At 43.3% G+C, this 19,924-nt stretch overlaps 2 protein-coding genes across 2 annotated transcripts in view; one reads left to right on the plus strand and one right to left on the minus strand.

Annotated features, from left to right (window-relative positions):
* LOC138796578 (uncharacterized) overlaps positions 1-19,924 on the plus strand; it is a 77,861-nt gene that overhangs the window by 54,488 nt on the left and 3,449 nt on the right. The window lies entirely within an intron of this gene.
* On the minus strand, positions 537-18,303 carry TMEM168 (transmembrane protein 168). Its single transcript, XM_069976194.1, has 5 exons — positions 18,063-18,303; positions 8,892-10,135; positions 5,393-5,535; positions 2,932-3,206; positions 537-1,611 (listed from the first exon to the last, which is right to left on the minus strand). The coding sequence occupies exons 2-5, from the start codon at positions 10,023-10,025 to the stop codon at positions 1,064-1,066; spliced, it is 2,100 nt and encodes a 699-aa protein (XP_069832295.1). The 5' UTR covers positions 10,026-10,135; positions 18,063-18,303; the 3' UTR covers positions 537-1,063.

Raw genomic sequence — 19,924 nt, forward strand, 5'->3', positions numbered from 1 at the left:
TCCCCTTTGGCTGTCAAATGGCCACAAAAAAATAACCTTGAAGGGCTCAGTAATAATAATAAGACACAGCAAAAATTGCAGTCTGTGTATAAAGAACCTGACAGAACAGAGACTAAATGGTTTATACTTTGAAATAACTATTTTTTTCCTATATACACGAGACCTATTTTCACAGATCAAGGTCTTACTTACAATCTAAATGGATCACATTCAATTGAAATTGTCTTTAGTCTGTGCTGAATGTTACAAGGAGGTTGACCATAGTACAGTTTTAGGCTGCGTTCACACTACGTATATTTCAGTCAGTATTGTGGTCCTCATATAGCAACCAAAACCAGGAGTGGATTAAAAACACAGAAAGGATCTGTTCACACAATGTTGAAATTGAGTGGATGGCCGCCATATAACAGTAAATAACGGCCATTATTTCAATACAACAGCCGTTATTCTAAAATAACAGCAAATAGTTGCCATTATATGGCGGCCATCCACTCAATTTCAACATTGTGTGAACAGAGCCTTTCTGTGTTTTTAATCCCCTCCTGGTTTTGGTTGCAATACTGACTGAAATATACGTAGTGTGAACGCAGCCTTAGTCTATGTTCCCACAATGCCTTTTTAGGCAAAATAATGGCTGTAATTTTATAAAGATGGACGCAAATAACGTTTATGAACATTATATGTGGCTGTCATAAAAAAAGAAATGATATTTTTTCACCTAAAAAAAAGTGTTGTGTGAACATAGCCTCACTCTCTCTAGGATAATTCAGAGTGTTTGATGCAATAGAAACCAAAACCCATACATCCAAAATTTATAGGAATACATGAATATGTTATCACAAGTTATTCCCACAACAAAGTTCAACTTGTAAAAAAAAATCTGCATTGAGACGATGCATGTTTCTGTTTAGACGGATGTAACAAAGCAGTGCATTGCTGAAACAGCAAGGGTGAAAAAATATCTCTACATATGTACTTATATACCTAAATATATTTATTTACATATAGATATATATGTAAATACATTTATAACAATAATACAATATTTCATTCTGAATGGTACTTAGGATCTGACCAGTTTAAACCCTTGGCCGGTATCAAGCACTGCTGGAAGAAACCAATTCATTTTTAATCTCTTTAGACACTTAAAACAAACTTTACACACCCAGAAAATATTGAGGGCTCCGCACCAGTTAGCAAGGTGGACAAGGGGGTAAGTAACACGAGGAAAATAGATCATCCAGTGCTTAGTCACATCATTCCCTGTTGGTAAATGCAGGGTGTAGTCACTCCAGTGCTTGGACACTCCATACAATGCTTTAACAGTGCGTCCTTTCTCAGACCAACTTATGTTGTGCTCCGGGTTACAGTTGTACTCCACCCATTCTTTAGTAAAATCACCCAGCTGTGGGGGATCAGCCTCTTCAATATCTACAATTCTTGCCATTTCCGCTCCTTGAACTGCAATATACTGATCGTTCACTTTTCGAACCTCCTTAACCCAGGGCTGGGAGCATTCTGTATCCAACACAATGATAAGGCGGGAGCAGTAAGTGCTGTTCTTCTCCCTCCACCACTCTAGGAGAGTCTCAAAACGTAAAGTCTCACCGCCTGCAAATGTATTACATGATAAAGGGATCAATGCACATTTCTGGCTGTGGCATAGGATTTAGTGAGATGTAAAGTTTACCTTTTGGTCTAAGCAAATGTCCTTGCATATTCTATATATTTATTGTAAATATAACATTTTTATTCATATAGCACAAGGAAACAATTTGTCGGACCAAGTGTAAGGATAATAATTAATCAGTATAATGGGGTGGGGGTTGTAGAAGTAAGAACAAAATTATTAATCAAAATGGTAGGTGGTGATCTTCTTATGCTTTATTTTTATATATTAAAGAATATAAAGATAGAACCCATTTTTTGGGAAAGTATTCTAGCCTTAAAGTGACACTGTCACCCCCTTTTTGCATTCTGACTTCTCTACACAGGTGTAATGGGTAACTTTAGCAGTTTTCATACTTTATTTTATATCATACGTAATGTTGCTTGTTCAAATAAAAAGTGATCTTTTATCAACTGCAGATTGTGCTAAGTGGGTGGGGCTTCACAGTAACAGTGCCACTTAGCTCCACCCACAGCACCACCATTGGTCCCGGCCCTTCCATGAAATCATAGGCACAAAGGCCCGATCCCCTCGCCGGCCATTGAAACAGGCTGGCCTAAAGATCTAGGCCCCACCCCCTCTAGGTCAACCCATACCAATAGGCGTTGAGGGGGCAGGGCCTATGCTCCGATGAAGTCATGGAGTGTCGGGGCCAACGGTGGCGCTGTGAGCGGGGCTAAGTGGCACTGTTGCTGTGAAACCCCACCTACTTAGCACAATCTGCAGTTGATAAAAGATCACTTTTTACTTGAACAAGCACCATGATATAAAATAAGGTATGGAAACTGGTAAATTTACCCATTACACCTGTGTAGAGAAGTCATAATGCAAAAAGGGGGTGACAGTGTCATTTTAAAGGATATAATCCTCGGTATGATGTAATTTTGTAATATGATAAATTGGAAAACAATAAAACCAGAAACTCCTAAAAAAATGATAATAAAAATAAGAAATGTTTATGTTTTTTTTAAGGATCGCTTTGATGTAAACCCGCATGAAGGACACTATTAGAATAAAGTGCTGGCTTAAATTTTTACTGTTCCAGTTGCACTCTTTGGGAAAATATATGGATATGTGGGTATAGAATTTTTGTGTAATCCAGTTATTTATCTAGGTGGCAATATAAAGCAAGCAATAAAAATGTACAATGATAATGTACAGAACAAACCTAAATACAAGTAGAGTCATTCTGAGATATATATCAATCATTATTACAGTTATACTATATGTACTTTCTGCATTAGATATCTCTTCAAACGTACCTGCTAAAGCCCACTCTCCAGTGCTGTGGGAATGTCCACTATAGTATATTACATAGGTATCATGCCTGGGTCCATCCATTGTTCTTAACTCCAGAAAAGACTTTACTTTTGTGTGCAAGTTGTCAAAAGTAAGCCCACTTGTGGAGTAGTCACATCCATAGGTCTCTATCATGTGGGAGGCAAAGAACCTCTGAATAGCATTTAGCATTCCAGTTGATCTCAGGTTTAGTTCCTGCACATGCTCAGGTGGAAGTAACATGGGCTGTCCATTTGGGCTGATATCAAGAGGAAAAAAAAAAAAAAAAAAGACAAAAATAATATTAATTCACAAAACAAAAACAGAAAACATCTTATAGCAGAGTGAATGTATACACAATTTCTTTTATGCTACAAATGCCTGCATTTGAAGTGCTGGAGTCCTATATTCAAACCCAACCAAGAACAACATCTTCAAGGAGTTTGTGGGGGAATAAATTAAAAATGTGTAGATGTTTTGCTGTTATCCCTGCCTATGTGATACTTCTTATAAATGAAAGCAAGGCATGCTGTTAAAAATCTGCCACATTTTCAGAACATTGGTACCAAAAGCTGCCAACAACCCAACCCATACTTGTGCAGTATATGCAAAATAACTACCACAATTTTAACCCCTGAAGGACAATTTTCATTTTTGCACTTTTTTTTCCTCCTTATGTTTAAAAGGCCATAGCACTTGCATTTTTTCACCTACAAACCCACATGAGCCCTTATTTTTTGCAACACCAATTGTACTTTGCAATGACAGGCTGAATTTTTCTATAAAATCTGCTGCAAAGCAGTAACAAAAATTTTTAATATAAAATTGAAAAAACACAGTCCCTACGCCATTAGCCCTGTGGTAAAACTAGCAGGTTATTTATGTTCCTCAAGTCACTATGATTACAATGATAGATAATTTATATAACTTAAATTTTATTTGACTGCTTTTCATTGGCAGATTATAAGGTGGGCGGTTTAACCGACTGTCTTGGGGTCTGAGGCCCCCCAAATCTTCTCACTGCAGCTGCATATCACTCGTGGGCCCCCCTGGAAGATCCTCTGTTGGACCCCCAAGTGATGTGCAGCTGCAGGGCTGGTGAGCGCACTAAAAACAAGACTCACCATGTGCTGATTGAAGGGGACTACACAGGGGGCCATCAACAAAAGGAGGGGACTATACTGTGAGCCACCTCCTGACTGGTCGCCATCTACTAAAGGGGAAATACACTGTGAGCCATGTACAGATGAAGGGGGGGGGGGATAGACTGGGGCCAAATACTTGTAGGGGAACTACAATGGGGGCAGTCTTCTAAAGGGGGATCTACACAGAAGGCCATCTATTATATGAGGGATGCACAGAGGGCCATCTACTATTTAGGAAATGCACAGAGGGCGCATTGATATGAGCAAGTTCATTGATCTGGAGTCCCCTGTTCTAACGGCCCAATTCCACAGGACGATTATCGTTTGCATAATCATTAACGATTTCAAACGACCGCTATTGCGAAAGACCTGAAAATGTTTCCTCATTTCCATGGAACGATAATCGTTACTTATGATTGTAATTGCGATCGTTTTTTCTTCGCTATTTCTGCGCTACTGCGTTCATATCTACTGCAAACTACAGAAGGACGTCTTATTCAATGCGAACGATTTGCGAACATTTTGCAAACGAGCAACAATAAAAATAGGTCCAGGTCTTATAAAGCGATCAACGATTTCTCGTTCTGTCGTTAATCATTAACCGCATTTTAACCGAACGATTATCGTTTAGATTCGAACAATTTAACGATAATCTGACCGATAATCATCCGGTGGAATAGGGCCCTAAGACTCCTAGTTGGAGTAAAACATTGACTTGACGGATTTGAAGGGAAAGCTACCTTTTCCTAAACTTTTGGCCCACATTGTTGTAGATATGGTAAAGGGCTCTACTGGCAAAGTATTCTTACCTTTAAAACCACTTAGTGGTCCATTCTTTTGTTTTGGAGAGATTTTTGGCTCGACATATATCACTAGTCATGTTCTAAGACTCCTAATTGGAGTTAAACACTGACTTGAAGGGAAAGCTACTTTGAAAAGGTGGTGTGAGAGAACTACTCTGCATTTACTTTCTTCTCTGGTGTCTTATGAAATCTAGGCTGGTGTGGGGCCTAAAATCAGATTGTGAGCTCATTGGAGACTGGTAAATGGTTACAATCTCTGCACAGCCCTGAAGAATATGTAATTCATATAAAAACAAAATGCTGGCATAAATTCAACACAGGAGAACTAAACTGTAAATAAGTTTACACAATGGCTTCATTGGTGCATGTATATGTAAGAATTCTGATGAATTTTACTTAGTAAAGCACAAGTAACATGAAAAACCACAGGAGGTCATGCACAGAAGACTACAGTAGGGTTTATGTCTGTGCACATAAACCACTTGTCATGAAAATACCTGCAGAAATTTGTGGGAATTACAACTGCATAACCAACACAGGTTCCTCCCAAACAGCTGCCAAGTTCATGAAATAGTCCATGCGCCATAGACTCAAGGGGTAGTACAATCAGAAACATGCTCATAAAGATCCCATTTAAAGGCTACAATAAAAACACAAGGTTAAACGTAACAAAATCAAGTTTAAAAAAACAAAACAAAAAACTCAACAATGGTCCAAACATGACATTGGGATGCAGACAAATTCAATAATTCATTCTAAAAGGTAAGAAATCCATTAAGAGTACGAAATCAGTCTTTAACTTTAAAACTGCTTAGTGCGTCAAGAAAACAAACATCACCTGCTGCCAATCCTTCACTGGTGTTATTCTGATGGTGCCAATCCTTCTCTCTATTAATCCTGTTCTCAATCCTAATGATTAAAAAAAGCCTTCAGCCAATCACTGACTGCAGCCGTGATCCACCTCCCCTAGTGACTGGCTGAGTGGCATTTCCTTGGTGCCTGAACTGAGAACAGAAAGCAGTGACCACTACTGATTATTTTTTTTTCTGATATATAATTTATTAAAATCCGCAATCCTGGTGTGTTTTTCCCCCCGTTTATGCCATTCACCGAGGGGGAACAATAATGTTATATTTTAATAGATCGGACAATTCTGCACGCTACGATATGTTCATTAATTTTTTATATTTTTATAATGGGCAAGGTGGTCTTTTAAGCTTTTACTTTTTACACTTTTTTCACGGTAACACATGCAATCAACAGATTGCATGTACTGATCTTTGCTATGCCATAATATACCATAGATCAGTGTGATCGGTAATCTATGCATAGAGCCTGCCTGAGATCAGACTATAGGCACAGATCGCCGAACTGACAGGACAAAGGTAAGCGACTTACCCCCGCCTGTTGGCACAAGCGATCAGGACCCCAGCAGCATGGCTGCGGGGGTCCCGATCACTCAGTGACCGACAACATTAGAACAGCATCAGTGAGGCATTGGCGGCAGCGAGTACACCACCCCCTTGACACGCCAAGTAGACTTAAAAGTAAAGAAATTGTATGGCATACCCCTTTAAATGAAGACACTTTGTAATATATTTACATTCTAAAAAGTACCCATGTATCACTCACAGGTCATGTGATGAATGAAAGAACTGTTTAATTCCTCTAAATGTTGGTTTGGCTATAGGCATCCACTGCATGTAAAAATACATGTCAATAAGTAAATCAGATACAGCCAGCTATAGAGAAATCTGCTGTAGAATCAATGCCCTATGAATGAAATTTGCTTTATTTTGGTGCAGGATTAGCAACAAATATTATGAAACCAAAAATAAGAGTGGATTACCTGGATTATACCCCAATTAATTGGTTAAAGGGGTTTGCCACTGTATAGTAAAAATTTTTTGGGGGTGAACTGCTTCTTTAAGTATGGCATATCCAATCAATTTGTCATACATCTGAGCTTCAACAAATCGCTATACTAACCTGTCAATTTGATTTTCATTTCATCACAGTAAAAGCCTATGAATTGTATTGAACCCCAAAACATGGTTAGTGTAGGGGTAATGCAGATCCAGACATCTTTAGGCTGGGTTCACACTACGTATATTTCAGTCAGTATTGTGGTCCTCATATTGCAACCAAAACCAGGAGTGGATTAACCCTTTGAGGACCAGGCCCAAAATGACCCAGTGGACCGCGCAAATTTTAATCTTAGTGTTTTCGTTTTTACCTCCTCCCCTTCTAAGAGCTCTAGCACTCTCAGTTTTCTATCTACAAGCCATGTAAGGGCTTGTTTTTTACAGGAATAGTTGTACTTTGTAATGGCGTCTTTCATTTTACCATAACATGTATGATGGAATTCCAAATATATTATTTATGAAGATATAAATAGGTGAAATCGTAAATAAGAATGCAATATGGTAACGTTTGGGGGGTTCCTGTGTCTACGTAATGCACTATATGGTAACAGCGACATGATACTATTATTCTATAGGTCAGTCCGAACACAACCATATGCAGGTTACACAGATTCTCTAATGTTATATATGTATTTTTTTATGAAATCCTTTTTTTGGCAATTAAATATTAATAAAATGGGCCTATTACGACGCTTATAACGGTTTATTTTTTCACCTACGGGGCTGTATGGGGTGTCATTTTTTCCGACATGATCTCTAGTTTTTATTAATACCATATTTGTGAAGATCGGATGTTTTGATCACTTTTTATTGATTTTTTAAAATATATAATGTAACATAAAATCGGTAATCTGCGCACTTTTTCCCTCTTTTCGTGTACGCCGTTTACCGATCACAATGACGCTTGTTATATTTGAATAGATCGGACAATTACGCACGCTACGGTATATTATATGTTTATCTATTTATTTATTTTTATATGTTTTATTTATATAATGGGAAAGGGGGATGATTTCAACTTTTATTGGGGGAGGGGTTTTGGGGTAGTGTAATAGTGTTTTGAACTTTTTTTTTTTTACACTCTTGAAGTCCCTTTGGGGGACTTTTACATCCAGTTCTTTGATTTATACACTGATGAATGCTATGCCATAGGCATAGCATTGATCAGTGTTATCGGCGATCTGCTCATTGAGCCTGCCTGTGCAGGCTTAGTGCAGCAGATCGCCGATCGGACCGCACGGAGGCAGGTAAGAGACCTCCGGCAGTCCGTTTCAACGATCGGGACCCCCGCAGTCACACCTGCTATGAAGCGCGCTCCGCTCCGGAGCACGCTTCATAGCGGGAGAAACACCCAGGACGCAAGGTTACGTCATGGGTCGTCTGGGGACAGACTTCCATGACGTAACCCTACGTCCAGGGTCGTCTAGGGGTTAAAAACACAGAAAGGATCGGTCCACACAATGTTGAAATTGAGTGGATGGCCGCCATATAACAATAAATAACTGCCATTATTTCAATATAACAGCCGTTGTTTTAAAATAACAGCAAATATTTGCCATTAAATGGCGGCCATCCACTCATATTCAACATTGTGTGAACAGATCCTTTCTGTGTTTTCAATCCACTCCTGGTTTTGGTTGCAATATGAGGACCACAATACTGACTGAAATATACGTAGTGTGAACCCAGCCTTAAAGGGATCCGTCCCTCATGCTGGATGGAGCGGTTCGGCCAGCCTCCCGAAGACGACGTCATTGTCACAAGATGGTGGCCGGGGGTCGACACAAATGCAGTAAGAATAATGCCCCAACACTTCCGGGTCTAGCATGGGTTGGGGGGAACACGGGGAAGAGGGCCATTCATATACATAACACACATTACAAAGTTGTATAACTTTGTAATGTGTGTTATTTTGTGAATAAATGTTTAGCGCCGCACTACCCTTTTAAGAGCTGAGAACTGGATTTATAGCTAGAGAGAAATCTCTGCAACTACATTGATATTTTACACTGCATAAAGATTTCATATTTTAAAAGTTTCATAGGAATTTATAGTTAAATAATGTACTCACCTGCCATGAAACAGCACCTAAAATCACTGTTGCAAGGAGGCTGAAGAAGACCAAACGCTCAGAGATTAGGCAAAAATGTCGCATTCCTTTGGATGCCATAACTCGGTCTAGGCTGTTATCTGTTCTGTGTGTGTAATACACTTTATGGCAATCATTTAGCTTGGTATGAAAACCCCAAAGAGTGATTACAAATATAATATGACAGATTAGCCAGAAAATACCAAAGATAGAGAATCCTGGAATCACAAAATACCAGTGTTTTAAGTCACTCAGCTTAAAGGCAGCGAGCACAAAAAATACCACTTCAATCAATCCCACAGAAATGACTGAAAACCTTCGGCAAATTCTGCCTCGGTAGAGATATGGCTTCCAGCGTTCGGTGACAGAAAGACCACTGAAATAGACATCAAGAAGGGGCTCACTTATGATGCAGCAGAAAAAGCAGGACAATGCATAAGGATTGACTGGAATGTGCAATGACGGAAAAAACAACAAGGGTGTAAGGACTGCAAAGGCCCCCAGATTTTGAAGTGCCAAAAAGGATTTCATTCGCAAGTCAATAATTATCAGAGCAAATGCAGTGACAAGTAAGATTATGCTGATGGACTTCTGGACCAGCATGATGGTACTGGCTATTGAAAAGCCCACTAATTCCAAAAACTCAGCTGACGTCAGCAGCGTTGGACGATGGCGAATGTATCCACAGATTCTCTCCACTAAGGCACACATTGTTCTTATGATGATTGAAGAAACAAGCAGGTACTTTGTAGCTTCTTCTTTTACGTCATACTTGAACTTCGAGTTGTCAATAAAACAAAGAAGACCAAGGAGAAATCCAAACCAGAGATTAGAGATGCTTAAACTGGCAGCTTCCATGGAAAAATAGTAGTAGAGGATACTTGCAATGCCCAGGATGAACAGCCCCAGTATAAATATAACCAATATCAATGCATCTGCGGTTTGTTCCCACCTCACATACAGGCCCATACATATGGCCACTAGTAGGCTTATCCTGGCTAGGTAGCCCAGATACCTGACTGAAGAATGCATGTTGACCTCTCTGTTTGCCTCTTCCAATCGAGTCATTGCTGCATGCAAACAGTGACTAACACAGTAACGGAGTGACCTACACATGTAAACAGGTGGTTAGTGTCTTTATCGGGAAGTCTAAATTGTTGCTTTTTCATAGAGAATGTCCAATTTGCAGAGTTCTGTATTTGATTTGTATCATTTCACCAAGTAGCCTACAAATACAAAGGAAAGTAAAGCAAATTAGCACTAATTCTGATTCCTACAGCACTGACAAGTCAGTCAATGAAATGTATGCAGGTGTGTATGTATATATGTTTGGTTACTTCATTCCAAAATCCCTTATTTCAAGTATATCTAGTTCTGTGATGCTAGATATCTAGATACCAGTGACATACTAAAGAAGGCAAATAGCCATAAGTGGAATAATCTATGCTGGGCCTGATTATAATGACATAAAGGGGTTGTCGGCCATGAGCTAGTCAATATGTCAGTAAGTATATTCCTTCGTTTTTGCTGCTTTTAGGGCAGGGATGTGATATGGGACTACATTTTAGCTTCCATGTCTACAGATTATTCTGCCCCTTGAGAACACATTGGGGATTTTCACATCTGCATAAAGTTTAGTATGAGGCGGATATCACTCAACGCCAATGTAACCCAAGTCCAACTGTATGTGGCCATACAAGGACAGGATTATTAGCAGACTACTAACAACCAGTGAGAAAACGTATATGAGGTTATTGGCACACATATGTTGAACACAATGGCATTTAGTAAGGGGAAAACATTTGAGAGTCACTTATTAGGTGTTGTAACCACATGGTCCCATATTCTGTTATTGAGATGACATTTGCATTAACACATTTATTACATTGCCTGGTCTGGTCCCTGCTTGCACAGCAGCTCACACCCTACATATCATCTCCACCGGCCATTATTTTGCACACAGTTTCAGCTTCTGTTTTGCACTTTATCTACTTGTATGATGACACTTTTTATTATTATTATTATTTATTTATAAAGCGCCCTTAGTTCCAGAGCGCTATACAATAGATAGGCAACAGGCAGGAACAATACAAGATCAGAAAACATTACATGAAGGCAAAAGACAGACTGGTACATGGGGGAAGAGGACCCTGCCCGCGAGGGCTCACAATCTATGGGGTATAGGGAGAGAAACAGGAGGTAAAGTGCAGCCATTCAAGTGTGATGCAGAGTTATTGTAGGTTGTAGCCTTGTTTGAAGAGATGGGTTTTCAGGTTACTTTTGAAGGACTTGATGGTGGATGAGAGACGGATGTGTCGGGGTAGCGAGTTCCAGAGTATGGGGGAGGCTCGGGCAAAGTCTTGGAGGCGGTTGTGCGAGGTACGAACAAGGGGGGAGCGGAGACGGAGGTCACTGGAGGATCGAAGGTTGCGTGAGGGACGGTAGCGGGATATCAGGTCAGAGATGTACGGAGGGGACAGGTTGTGGATTGCCTTGTACGTCATGGTCAACAATTTAAAGTCAATACGTTGGGCAATGGGGAGCCAGTGGAGGGATTGGCAGAGGGGAGAGGCTGAGGCAAAGCGAGGGGAAAGGTGGATTAGTCGGGCAGCAGAGTTAAGGATAGACTGGAGGGGATCAAGGGAGTTAGCTGGAAGGCCAGAGAGGAGGATGTTAAAGTAGTCCAAGCGGGAGATAATGAGAGCATGGACCAGCAGTTTGGTGGAGTCAGGGGTGAGGAAAGAGCGGATTCTGGAAATGTTTTTGAGGTGAAGGCGGCAGGAGGTGGTCAGGGCCTGAATATGTCGTTTAAAGGACAGGGCAGAGTCAAAGGTGACGCCAAGGCAGCGGACTTGGGGGACAGGGGACAGAGTACAGCCATTGATAGTGATTGACAGATTAGAAGGCGGGGTGGAGCGAGATGGGGGAAAAATGATAAGTTCTGTTTTGTCCATGTTGAGTTTTAGAAAGCGGGAGGAGAACAAGGAGGATATGGCCGATAGACACTCTGGAATCCTGGATAGCAAAGAGGTGACATCCGGACCAGAGAGGTAGATCTGAGTGTCATCGGCATAAAGATGGTACCTGAAGCCATGGGATTCTATGATATGTCCCAGGCCAGAGGTGTAGATGGAGAAGAGAAGAGGCCCGAGTACAGAGCCTTGGGGAACACCAACAGTAAGGGGACGAGGAGAGGAGGTGGTGTGGGAGTGGGAGACACTAAAAGTGCGGTTGGAGAGGTAAGAGGAGATCCAGGAGAGAGCTAGGCTAGTGACACCAAGGGATGAGAGGATTTGTAAGAGGAGAAAATGGTCAACTGTGTCGAAGGCAGAAGATAGGTCAAGGAGAAGGAGCACAGAGTAGTGGCGCGAGGTTTTGGCAGTCAGCAGGTCATTAGCCACTTTGGTGAGGGCAGTTTCTGTGGAGTGGTGGGAGCGGAAACCGGATTGCAGGGAGTCAAAAAACGAGTTGGATGAAAAATGTGAGGAAAGTTCATGGTAGACATGTTGTTCCAGGAGTTTTGAGGCAAAGGGGAGAAGCGAGATGGGGCGGTAGCTGGATAAGGAGGTAGGGTCAAGGGATGGCTTTTTGAGGATGGGTGTGATGGTTACATGTTTATATGGAGATGGGAAGATGCCAGAAGTTAGTGATAGATTGAAGAGATGGGTAAGTGCTGGGACAAGTGCTGAGGAGAGGTTGGGGATAAGGTGGGATGGAATAGGGTCAAGTGCGCAGGTGGTGAGGTGCGATGTGGAGAGTAGTTTGGAGAGATGTTCTTCTGTGATGGTGGAGAGGTGAGTTAGTGGGGACGGGCAGTAGACAGGCATTAGGGGGGGCTGAGGGGACTGTGAGTTGAAGCTTCCTCTGATGTCATCGATTTTCTGCTTGAAGAATGTGGCGAAGTCCTCAGCAGAGATGAGAGATGTGGGGGGTGGCAGTGGGGGGCGGAGAAGAGAGTTGAAGGTGTTAAACAGTTGCCTAGGGTTATGAGATAAGGAAGATATGAGGGAAGAAAAGTAGTCCTGTTTAGCAGAGGTGAGGGCAGATTTGAACTCAAGGAGTGCTCTCCTGTATGTTTGGAAGTGTTCCTCAGAGTCAGTCTTCTTCCAGCGCCGTTCAGCAGCTCTGGACACTCGCCTTAGTTGTTTGGTTAGGTCGGTGTGCCAGGGCTGTCTGTTCGTGCTTCGTGTTTTCTTTTTCGTGAGAGGGGCAACAGAGTCGAGGGCTGAGGTTATTGTGGAATTGTAGAAGGTTGCGGCTGTGTCAGTGTCGTTCAGAGAGTGTATGGTGGAGAGAGGCAGAAGGGAGTCAGAGAGTGTTTGAGTGTCGAGGTTTCTGAGGTTCCTGCGAGGGTGGGCAAGTTTCTGGACTGGGGGGGCAGATGAAGAGAGGAGAAACGAGAAAGTTAGGAGGTTGTGGTCAGAGATGTGGAGGGATGTGCTGGTGAGATCAAATATGGGGCAGAGGCGGGAGAAGATGAGGTCCAGTGTGTGGCCCTTTTTGTGAGTTGCCATGGAGGACCACTGTGTAAGGCCAAAGGAGGAGGCTAGTGATAGGAGTTTAGAGGCGGGTGATTTGGTTGTGTCGATGGGGATGTTGAAGTCGCCCATGATGATGGTGGGAATATCTGTTGAAAGGAAATGCAACAGCCAAGTGTTGAACTGGTCAAGGAAGGTGGTTGCGGAGCCTGGTGGTCGGTAGATGACGGCTACTTGGAGGTTAGAGGGGGAATAGATACGGATAGAGTGTACTTCAAAGGAGGTGAGGGTGAGAGCAGGGAGAGGAGGGCTTGGCGTAAAGGAGCAGTTGTCCATTAGCAGCAGGCCAACCCCGCCGCCCGGCTTATTGCCAGGGCGAGGGGTGTGAGTAAACTGGAGCCCACCGTAGGAAAGTGCAGCAGGGGAAGCAGTGTCAGTAGGGGACAGCCATGTTTCAGTTATGCCTAGGAAGAAGAAGTTGTGGTAAAGAAAGAGATCGTGTATGAATGTAGGTTTATTGCAGACAGAGCGTGCGTTCCAGAGAGCAGCAGAGAAAGGGACAGGGGGAGGGGGGTCAGGACTGATGCGTATGGTGTTAGAGGGGCGCCGCCGTGATCTAGAAGAATGTGGACGAGAGAAGGGCAGTGGAGTATAGGAGTTCAGGTGGGGAGGGCCAGGGTTTGGTGAAATGTCTCCAGCAGTGAGAAGTAGCAGAGACAGAGACAGTAGGTGTGAGTAGGTAAGAGGGCGCAGACATTGAGAGCATTTGAAGTTAAAGGTTTTAGTGTATGGAAAGAGGATAAAAGGAGGTGTGAGATCAGCGGGTAAAAGAGCTGGAGAAATAAAGAGATTGTTACTTGGTGTGGGGAGTGGAGGGTTAACACAGAGTTTGAGGATAACGGAAGCAAAGGTGAAAGCCAAAATAAACATTGTGAGCAAAGAGAGGGAGAGGAGATGAGAATATGGCGGAGTGTTACCTTTGGTTTAATTCTGGTTTCAATTCTGGTACCATGTACTATGGTACTACTACCCAGCTTGGTGAAGTAAGGACTAATAATAACTCTTTTTCAGATTATGTTATTTTGATTCAGTGCAGAACAACCACGTTAATCTCACTTATCTTTTTGTCTCCTTATCTAAGAAAACAAATTAAAAGAAAAAAAAATAATATTTTCATTAAGAATGCTGCCTAAAGCTTTTATGGCCACTTTGACAGCCACTTATACACCAACGCCAGTCAACTATATCCACATGTAATATTAAAGGCGTTATCCACCTAAGAGCAAAAATATTAAATGCTAGCTGGTCTTACTCACCAAGTCTCCCTGAGTATTTTAAACAGTCTCCTTTCTTTCTAGCTGCTGCCATTCCTGAGTTACAAGTTCTTCTAAGGTCTCTGCTGACAGCGTCACCAATCAGGAGAACTCCGTTGTAGAGCATTTTACATTCTGACTCCCAGAGATCTCTGCTCTATTGTAAGACTATGGGCCCTATTCCACCGGACGATTATCGTTCAGATTATCGTTAAATCGTTTGAATCCAAACGATAATTGTTCGTTTGAAAAGCAGTTAACGACTAACGACCGAACGAGAAATCGTTGATCATTTATTAAGACCTGGACCTATTTTTATCGTTGCTCATTCGCAAATCGTTCGCATTGATTAAGAAGTCGTTTGCAGTAGTGACGAACACAATAACGACAAGACGACTGCAAGAACGATCATAAGTAACGATTATCTTTCCATGTAAATGGGCAAACGATTTCAGGTCTTTCGTAATAGCGGTCGTTTGGATCGTTTATCGTTAACGATTATGCGAACGATAATCGCCCGGTGGAATAGGGCCCTATGAGCCCTATTGACAAAAGGGGGGGGGGGGGGGGTAAAGCATGCTACCATGTGCTGCTAAAAAAAATTAAGCTGTGAGGATTTTGCATCTGCAAGAATACTGCAGATAGGGATTGAGTGTTGTGGATTTTGCACCAGAAAATTTTTAAAGGGTCATTCCAGCAAAAACTGTCTCTTTCACTTGCAGGAGTAGCATTCAACAGATGTACTGCAAAGTGAGTCTTAGGGTATGTTCAAAAGCCTTTCTATATCCAAGATGATGTCAGCCAAGAAACTAAATTTCCCATGATGCCATGCTTCTCCCCGATTGGTCCATGATATAGCAGAGCTGAAGAAGTAGTTCTCTAACAGCTATCTGTGATCTAAAGAGCTGCAGCAGAGGTGTGGAGCTAGCAGACTATAAATAAACACTATGCTGGGAATTGCAGTTCCTCAGCAGCTATCAGTAATACGAAGCACTCTACAGTGATATTACTGATAGCTGCTGAGGAACTGCAACTCCCATCATAGTGCTTAGCAGGCGCATGTGCTGCAGCACCAGCCAACTTCATATAGGTCTATACATTACTGGAGAACTAGAACTGCTCCCTGGCTATGTCCTTCTGGGCACTAAGCTGGCAGATGTAGTTCCATATGGGGGGGTGGCAGCCGATGATAAGAGATGAGCGAACCTTTCGGACTCCATTCCCTGGAATATTCTGGCCACATAATCCTGGGATCGCAACTATGCACCTGGAATCGCAGGCATCACAAGCGAGCAAACTGCTTTTGGACCAAAAGGTTGGCTCATCTCTACCGATGATAGATCTGATGGCTGAAGTCAGGGGGGTAATGGGGGAAGACAGGGGGCAGCAGCAGGGGACAATGCGTGCAGTTGGCAGGCTGGTGTGGGGCACTTGTATTGGGGGGGAGGGGGGTGTCACAGCTGCCAGGGGAACATGCTATGAGGCACTTGTGTCTATCAGCTGATAGATCTCACAAGCATGACTGGTCATGTGATCAATGTTATGTTTACTGCGGGCTTGGTTAGCTAACCCTGCCCACTGATCACAAGACCCCGTCTCGGCCGGAGGGAGGAAAATAAGAGGAGCGTGTTGGAGTGGACCTGGACAGAGGCTGCCTTCTTCATCTGGGGGGGCTGAATCCATACAGCAAGCTGAAGAATCGTGCAAGAACGTAAATAGAAGCATATTACAGAATGCAGGTAAGTATGCTTCTACATTTTACTAACTTATAAAAGTTTTGAGGGGAATACCCCTTTAAAGGTACTTTTTAGAGATAGGTGCAACTCGAGCATCCTCGAGCCTGATCTTCGGGTGCTAGAACACTGGTGGCTGAAGAAGCTGGATGCTGCCCTAAGGCTGCATCCAACTTCTACAGCCATTGGTATTCAAATCCTAAATGCAAGGTTTGGAAGGACTTAAAGTGAACGTACCATTAGGCCTGGGCTGAAGCACTGCAGGCGGGCTGACCCCCCCCCCAGTGGGAGGGAACTCCCACCCTTCTATGATACGGCTCTATTGAATGTAATGGAGCAGCGTCATAGGGGGACAAGGGTTTCCTCCCACTAGGAGTGGGTCGGTCCGCCTCCAGTGCTTCAGCCCGAGCCTGATGGTACATTCACTTTAAGCATGCTTGAGTTGTGCTCATCTCTACAAAAATTTTTTCTTTATCATCAAAATATTTACTTTAATCAATATGTAAATATGACCATTTGGTGCACTGGGGCCTTGGTGCATTTATTTACCCCACTTCATGAATATTCATGATGGGTGACTGTACATGGCTGTTTTGCCTCTATTCATCCCCTTTGCTTTTGCCTGGGGCTACATGGCGATTTGTGCTACCCTGAATCATTGTGTGGTGGCAGTGCAGGGATCACACTGTGTTGGGGCTAAGGTAACTGAATGGGGCTAAACTGTAGCCCTCAGGTGTCTTGAATGGCTGTCACTTATGGGTGAGTTGCAGAAAAAAAAACAAAAACAAAAAAACAGGATACTTCACCAAAATGCCTATCCAGCCGTATTCTGCTGCCATAGCCTCACACGGGAGAAGCTACTAATCCAGCAGGACCGAAAAATAAGAGTGACACTTTTACCCAAAACACAGAAGAAGATGAAAACCTTTCCATTATAGCTTCTCACTGTGTGGTTTCCACTTTTGGCTTTGGATAAAATAAAGAAAGTACGAGGTGTGATCCCGGGCTAAGAGAGTCTATTCAGTTCCATAAGCTATGGAATAATACAGGCCAGATCCTCCTAGGGAGATGTGACCAAGATGAGGGTGCTGCATACAGGACTCCATCTACTGAACTCCCCATTCTTGTATAAACTGAATAAGCAGTAAGCCCAGTGACCAGTGTGGGGTATATACACACAGAAGCCATCCTCCTCCATGCTTGGGGCCAGCACTTCTCTCTTCTTCTGGATACACCAGAACTCTCTGTAATGGATATGGCCCTTGTAGAGCTACAATGACTAATACAAGGTCAGGAGGCAGCGCCTTGTATCTGGGGACCCCCCCCCCCCCCATGTCTGTCAGTAATACACAGTCCTTGGCCATGCTGCCCGTTGTCCCAATACAGCCTGCGTATAGGGGGTAATGGAAGCACACTATAACAAGCAGGAAAGTTACCCAGCAGCTGCCCCAGCCTGTGTCACACACATAGACGGATAGGACAATGGTGTCTGACAGCCGTACATGTGTGCTGGCGTCTCCACACAGCCCCCTGACAGCTCCCCTGCCCCGGCTCCAGGGTATGGGGTGACCTGTAGTAGGACTGCCCCGGCTCTACACAGGCACCGCGCCGGAGATCAGCCTTACTCACCGGAGCCCTGCCGCCGCCACACGGAGCTCAGCCGCAGCTACTGCTCTCTCGGTAAATCCATTAAAGTTTCCCTGTTTCCGCAAATGCCGCCATGTTGAAGCCGTGTCACTAGCTAGGGGAAGCAGGAAGGGACAAACAGCCTATGGCAGCGCTCAGCTTCGCGACCTTTACCATGGTAAGTGACAGGGCTGCACCGCAGCGTTAGTTTCCTAGGCTACTACAGTGCAAACGTGTGAAGTGAAAGTATTGTTATAATCCCGAGACCTCAACGGAAACTTTATTCAGATTTTATACACCTGGCCGGAAGCTGTAGCCATATGTAGAGCTGCAGATGTAGATGGGGAGAGTTATCAGGCTGATGGTACAATTGGCTTAGTTACCCATCGCAGCCAACCAGGGATCAGCTTGGATTTTAGTAAGGCAGTAGGAGAAATTAAAGCTGAGCTGTGATTGGTTGCCATGGACAACAAAGAGACTATTACTATAAAGACTATGGGGGAGATTTATCAAACTGGTGTAAAGTAGAATTGTCTTAGTCGCCCATAGCAACCAGATTCCACCTTTTATTTTTCAAAGAATCTGTGAGGAATGGAAAGTGAAATCTGGTTGCTAGGGGCAACTGAGCCAGTTCTACTTTACACCAGTTTGATAAATCTCCCCCTATGTCCTACCCAGCATTTTTGCTCAATATTTTGCAACCAAAACCAGGAGTGGATTGAAAAGACAGGCTATGTGTACACCCTGTTAAAATTTAGTGGATGGCCGTTATTTCAAAACAGTGGAGGTTGCTTTAAAATAACGGTAATGTGCCATTAAATGACGTCCATCCAGTCAATTTTAACACTGTGTGAACATAGCCTTTCTGTGTATTTAATCCACTCCTGGTTTTGGTTGCAAAACATAGCTGAAAGGAGAAGTCCGGTCAAAATTATTTTTTAGATATGTTATTACTTGGAAAGTTATACAAATTTCTAATGTACATTAATTATGGGAAATGCACATATAGGGCTATTTCCCTTAATTTTGTAGATTAGGGAGTGTTAGAATTCTCTCAGAAACAGTGACGTCACTACGAAGGGTGTAATTTCTATGGAATGTCCAGCAGAGGGCGCTCTATATGTAGACGTCTATGGGACTTTATTGTTTCTATGGATGTCTATGTAAAGTAATGTAATTAGTGTACAGTGTGCTTTACTGAATGAATACATCTATTAAATACTATGGGGAACAAGTGTCCTTGCTCCCCAAAGTATTGCATAAATGTATTCAATCAGTACATTAGGAGGGCACCGAGCAGAGAGGGAGAGACGTCCCGATGCATCTACCTCCCCCTCCCTCTATGCTCAGTGCTGCTGCCGCCACATATACACAGTACTATTCCCCTATCATCTGCTCATAGTATGAGCAGATGATGGGGTAATAGTACCAGGGCCGATCTCCATCATTGGTACGCCCACCGATCCGCCGCCACTCTGGACTGGACTTTATACATTGAACTACTGCTCCCATCATCTGCTCATAATATGAGCAGGTGATGGGAGTAGTAGCTGGGTTATCGCTATCACTTGCCTGATGCCGCCACTGATGCCACCAGGCGCAGGGGGAGCTGCTCATCACACAGAAGCGATCATGCCCCCTTCGCTCCCCCCTCCTCCTTCTTCCGGGGTCCGGCAAACTTCCCACTATCCCACGGCTGACTGCCCGCCTGGCCACTGCTCTCACATACCGGCTCCTGGTGCTTCCTGGCCAGCACGTGTGGGAGTGGACATCAGGAAGTCAGTGCGGTCAGTGTCAGCTCCTGGTGCTTCCTGGCCAGCACGTGTCAGTGCGGACATCAGGAAGCACCGGGAGCCGGTATGTGA

This window comes from Dendropsophus ebraccatus, chromosome 1 (genome assembly GCF_027789765.1).
Source record: "Dendropsophus ebraccatus isolate aDenEbr1 chromosome 1, aDenEbr1.pat, whole genome shotgun sequence".
Lineage (NCBI taxonomy): Eukaryota > Metazoa > Chordata > Amphibia > Anura > Hylidae > Dendropsophus > Dendropsophus ebraccatus.

Bases quoted from the DNA above. Each gene is read 5' to 3' on its own strand.
- TMEM168 (XM_069976194.1), bottom strand. From the start codon at position 10,025: ATGTGTAGGTCACTCCGTTACTGTGTTAGTCACTGTTTGCATGCAGCA. The intron at 5,536-8,891 runs GTGAGTACATTA...TTTTTATTGTAG, and splicing joins TAGGTGCTGTTTCATGGCAG to CCTTTAAATGGGATCTTTAT. The intron at 1,612-2,931 runs GTACGTTTGAAG...ATACATTTGCAG, and splicing joins TGGAGAGTGGGCTTTAGCAG to GCGGTGAGACTTTACGTTTT.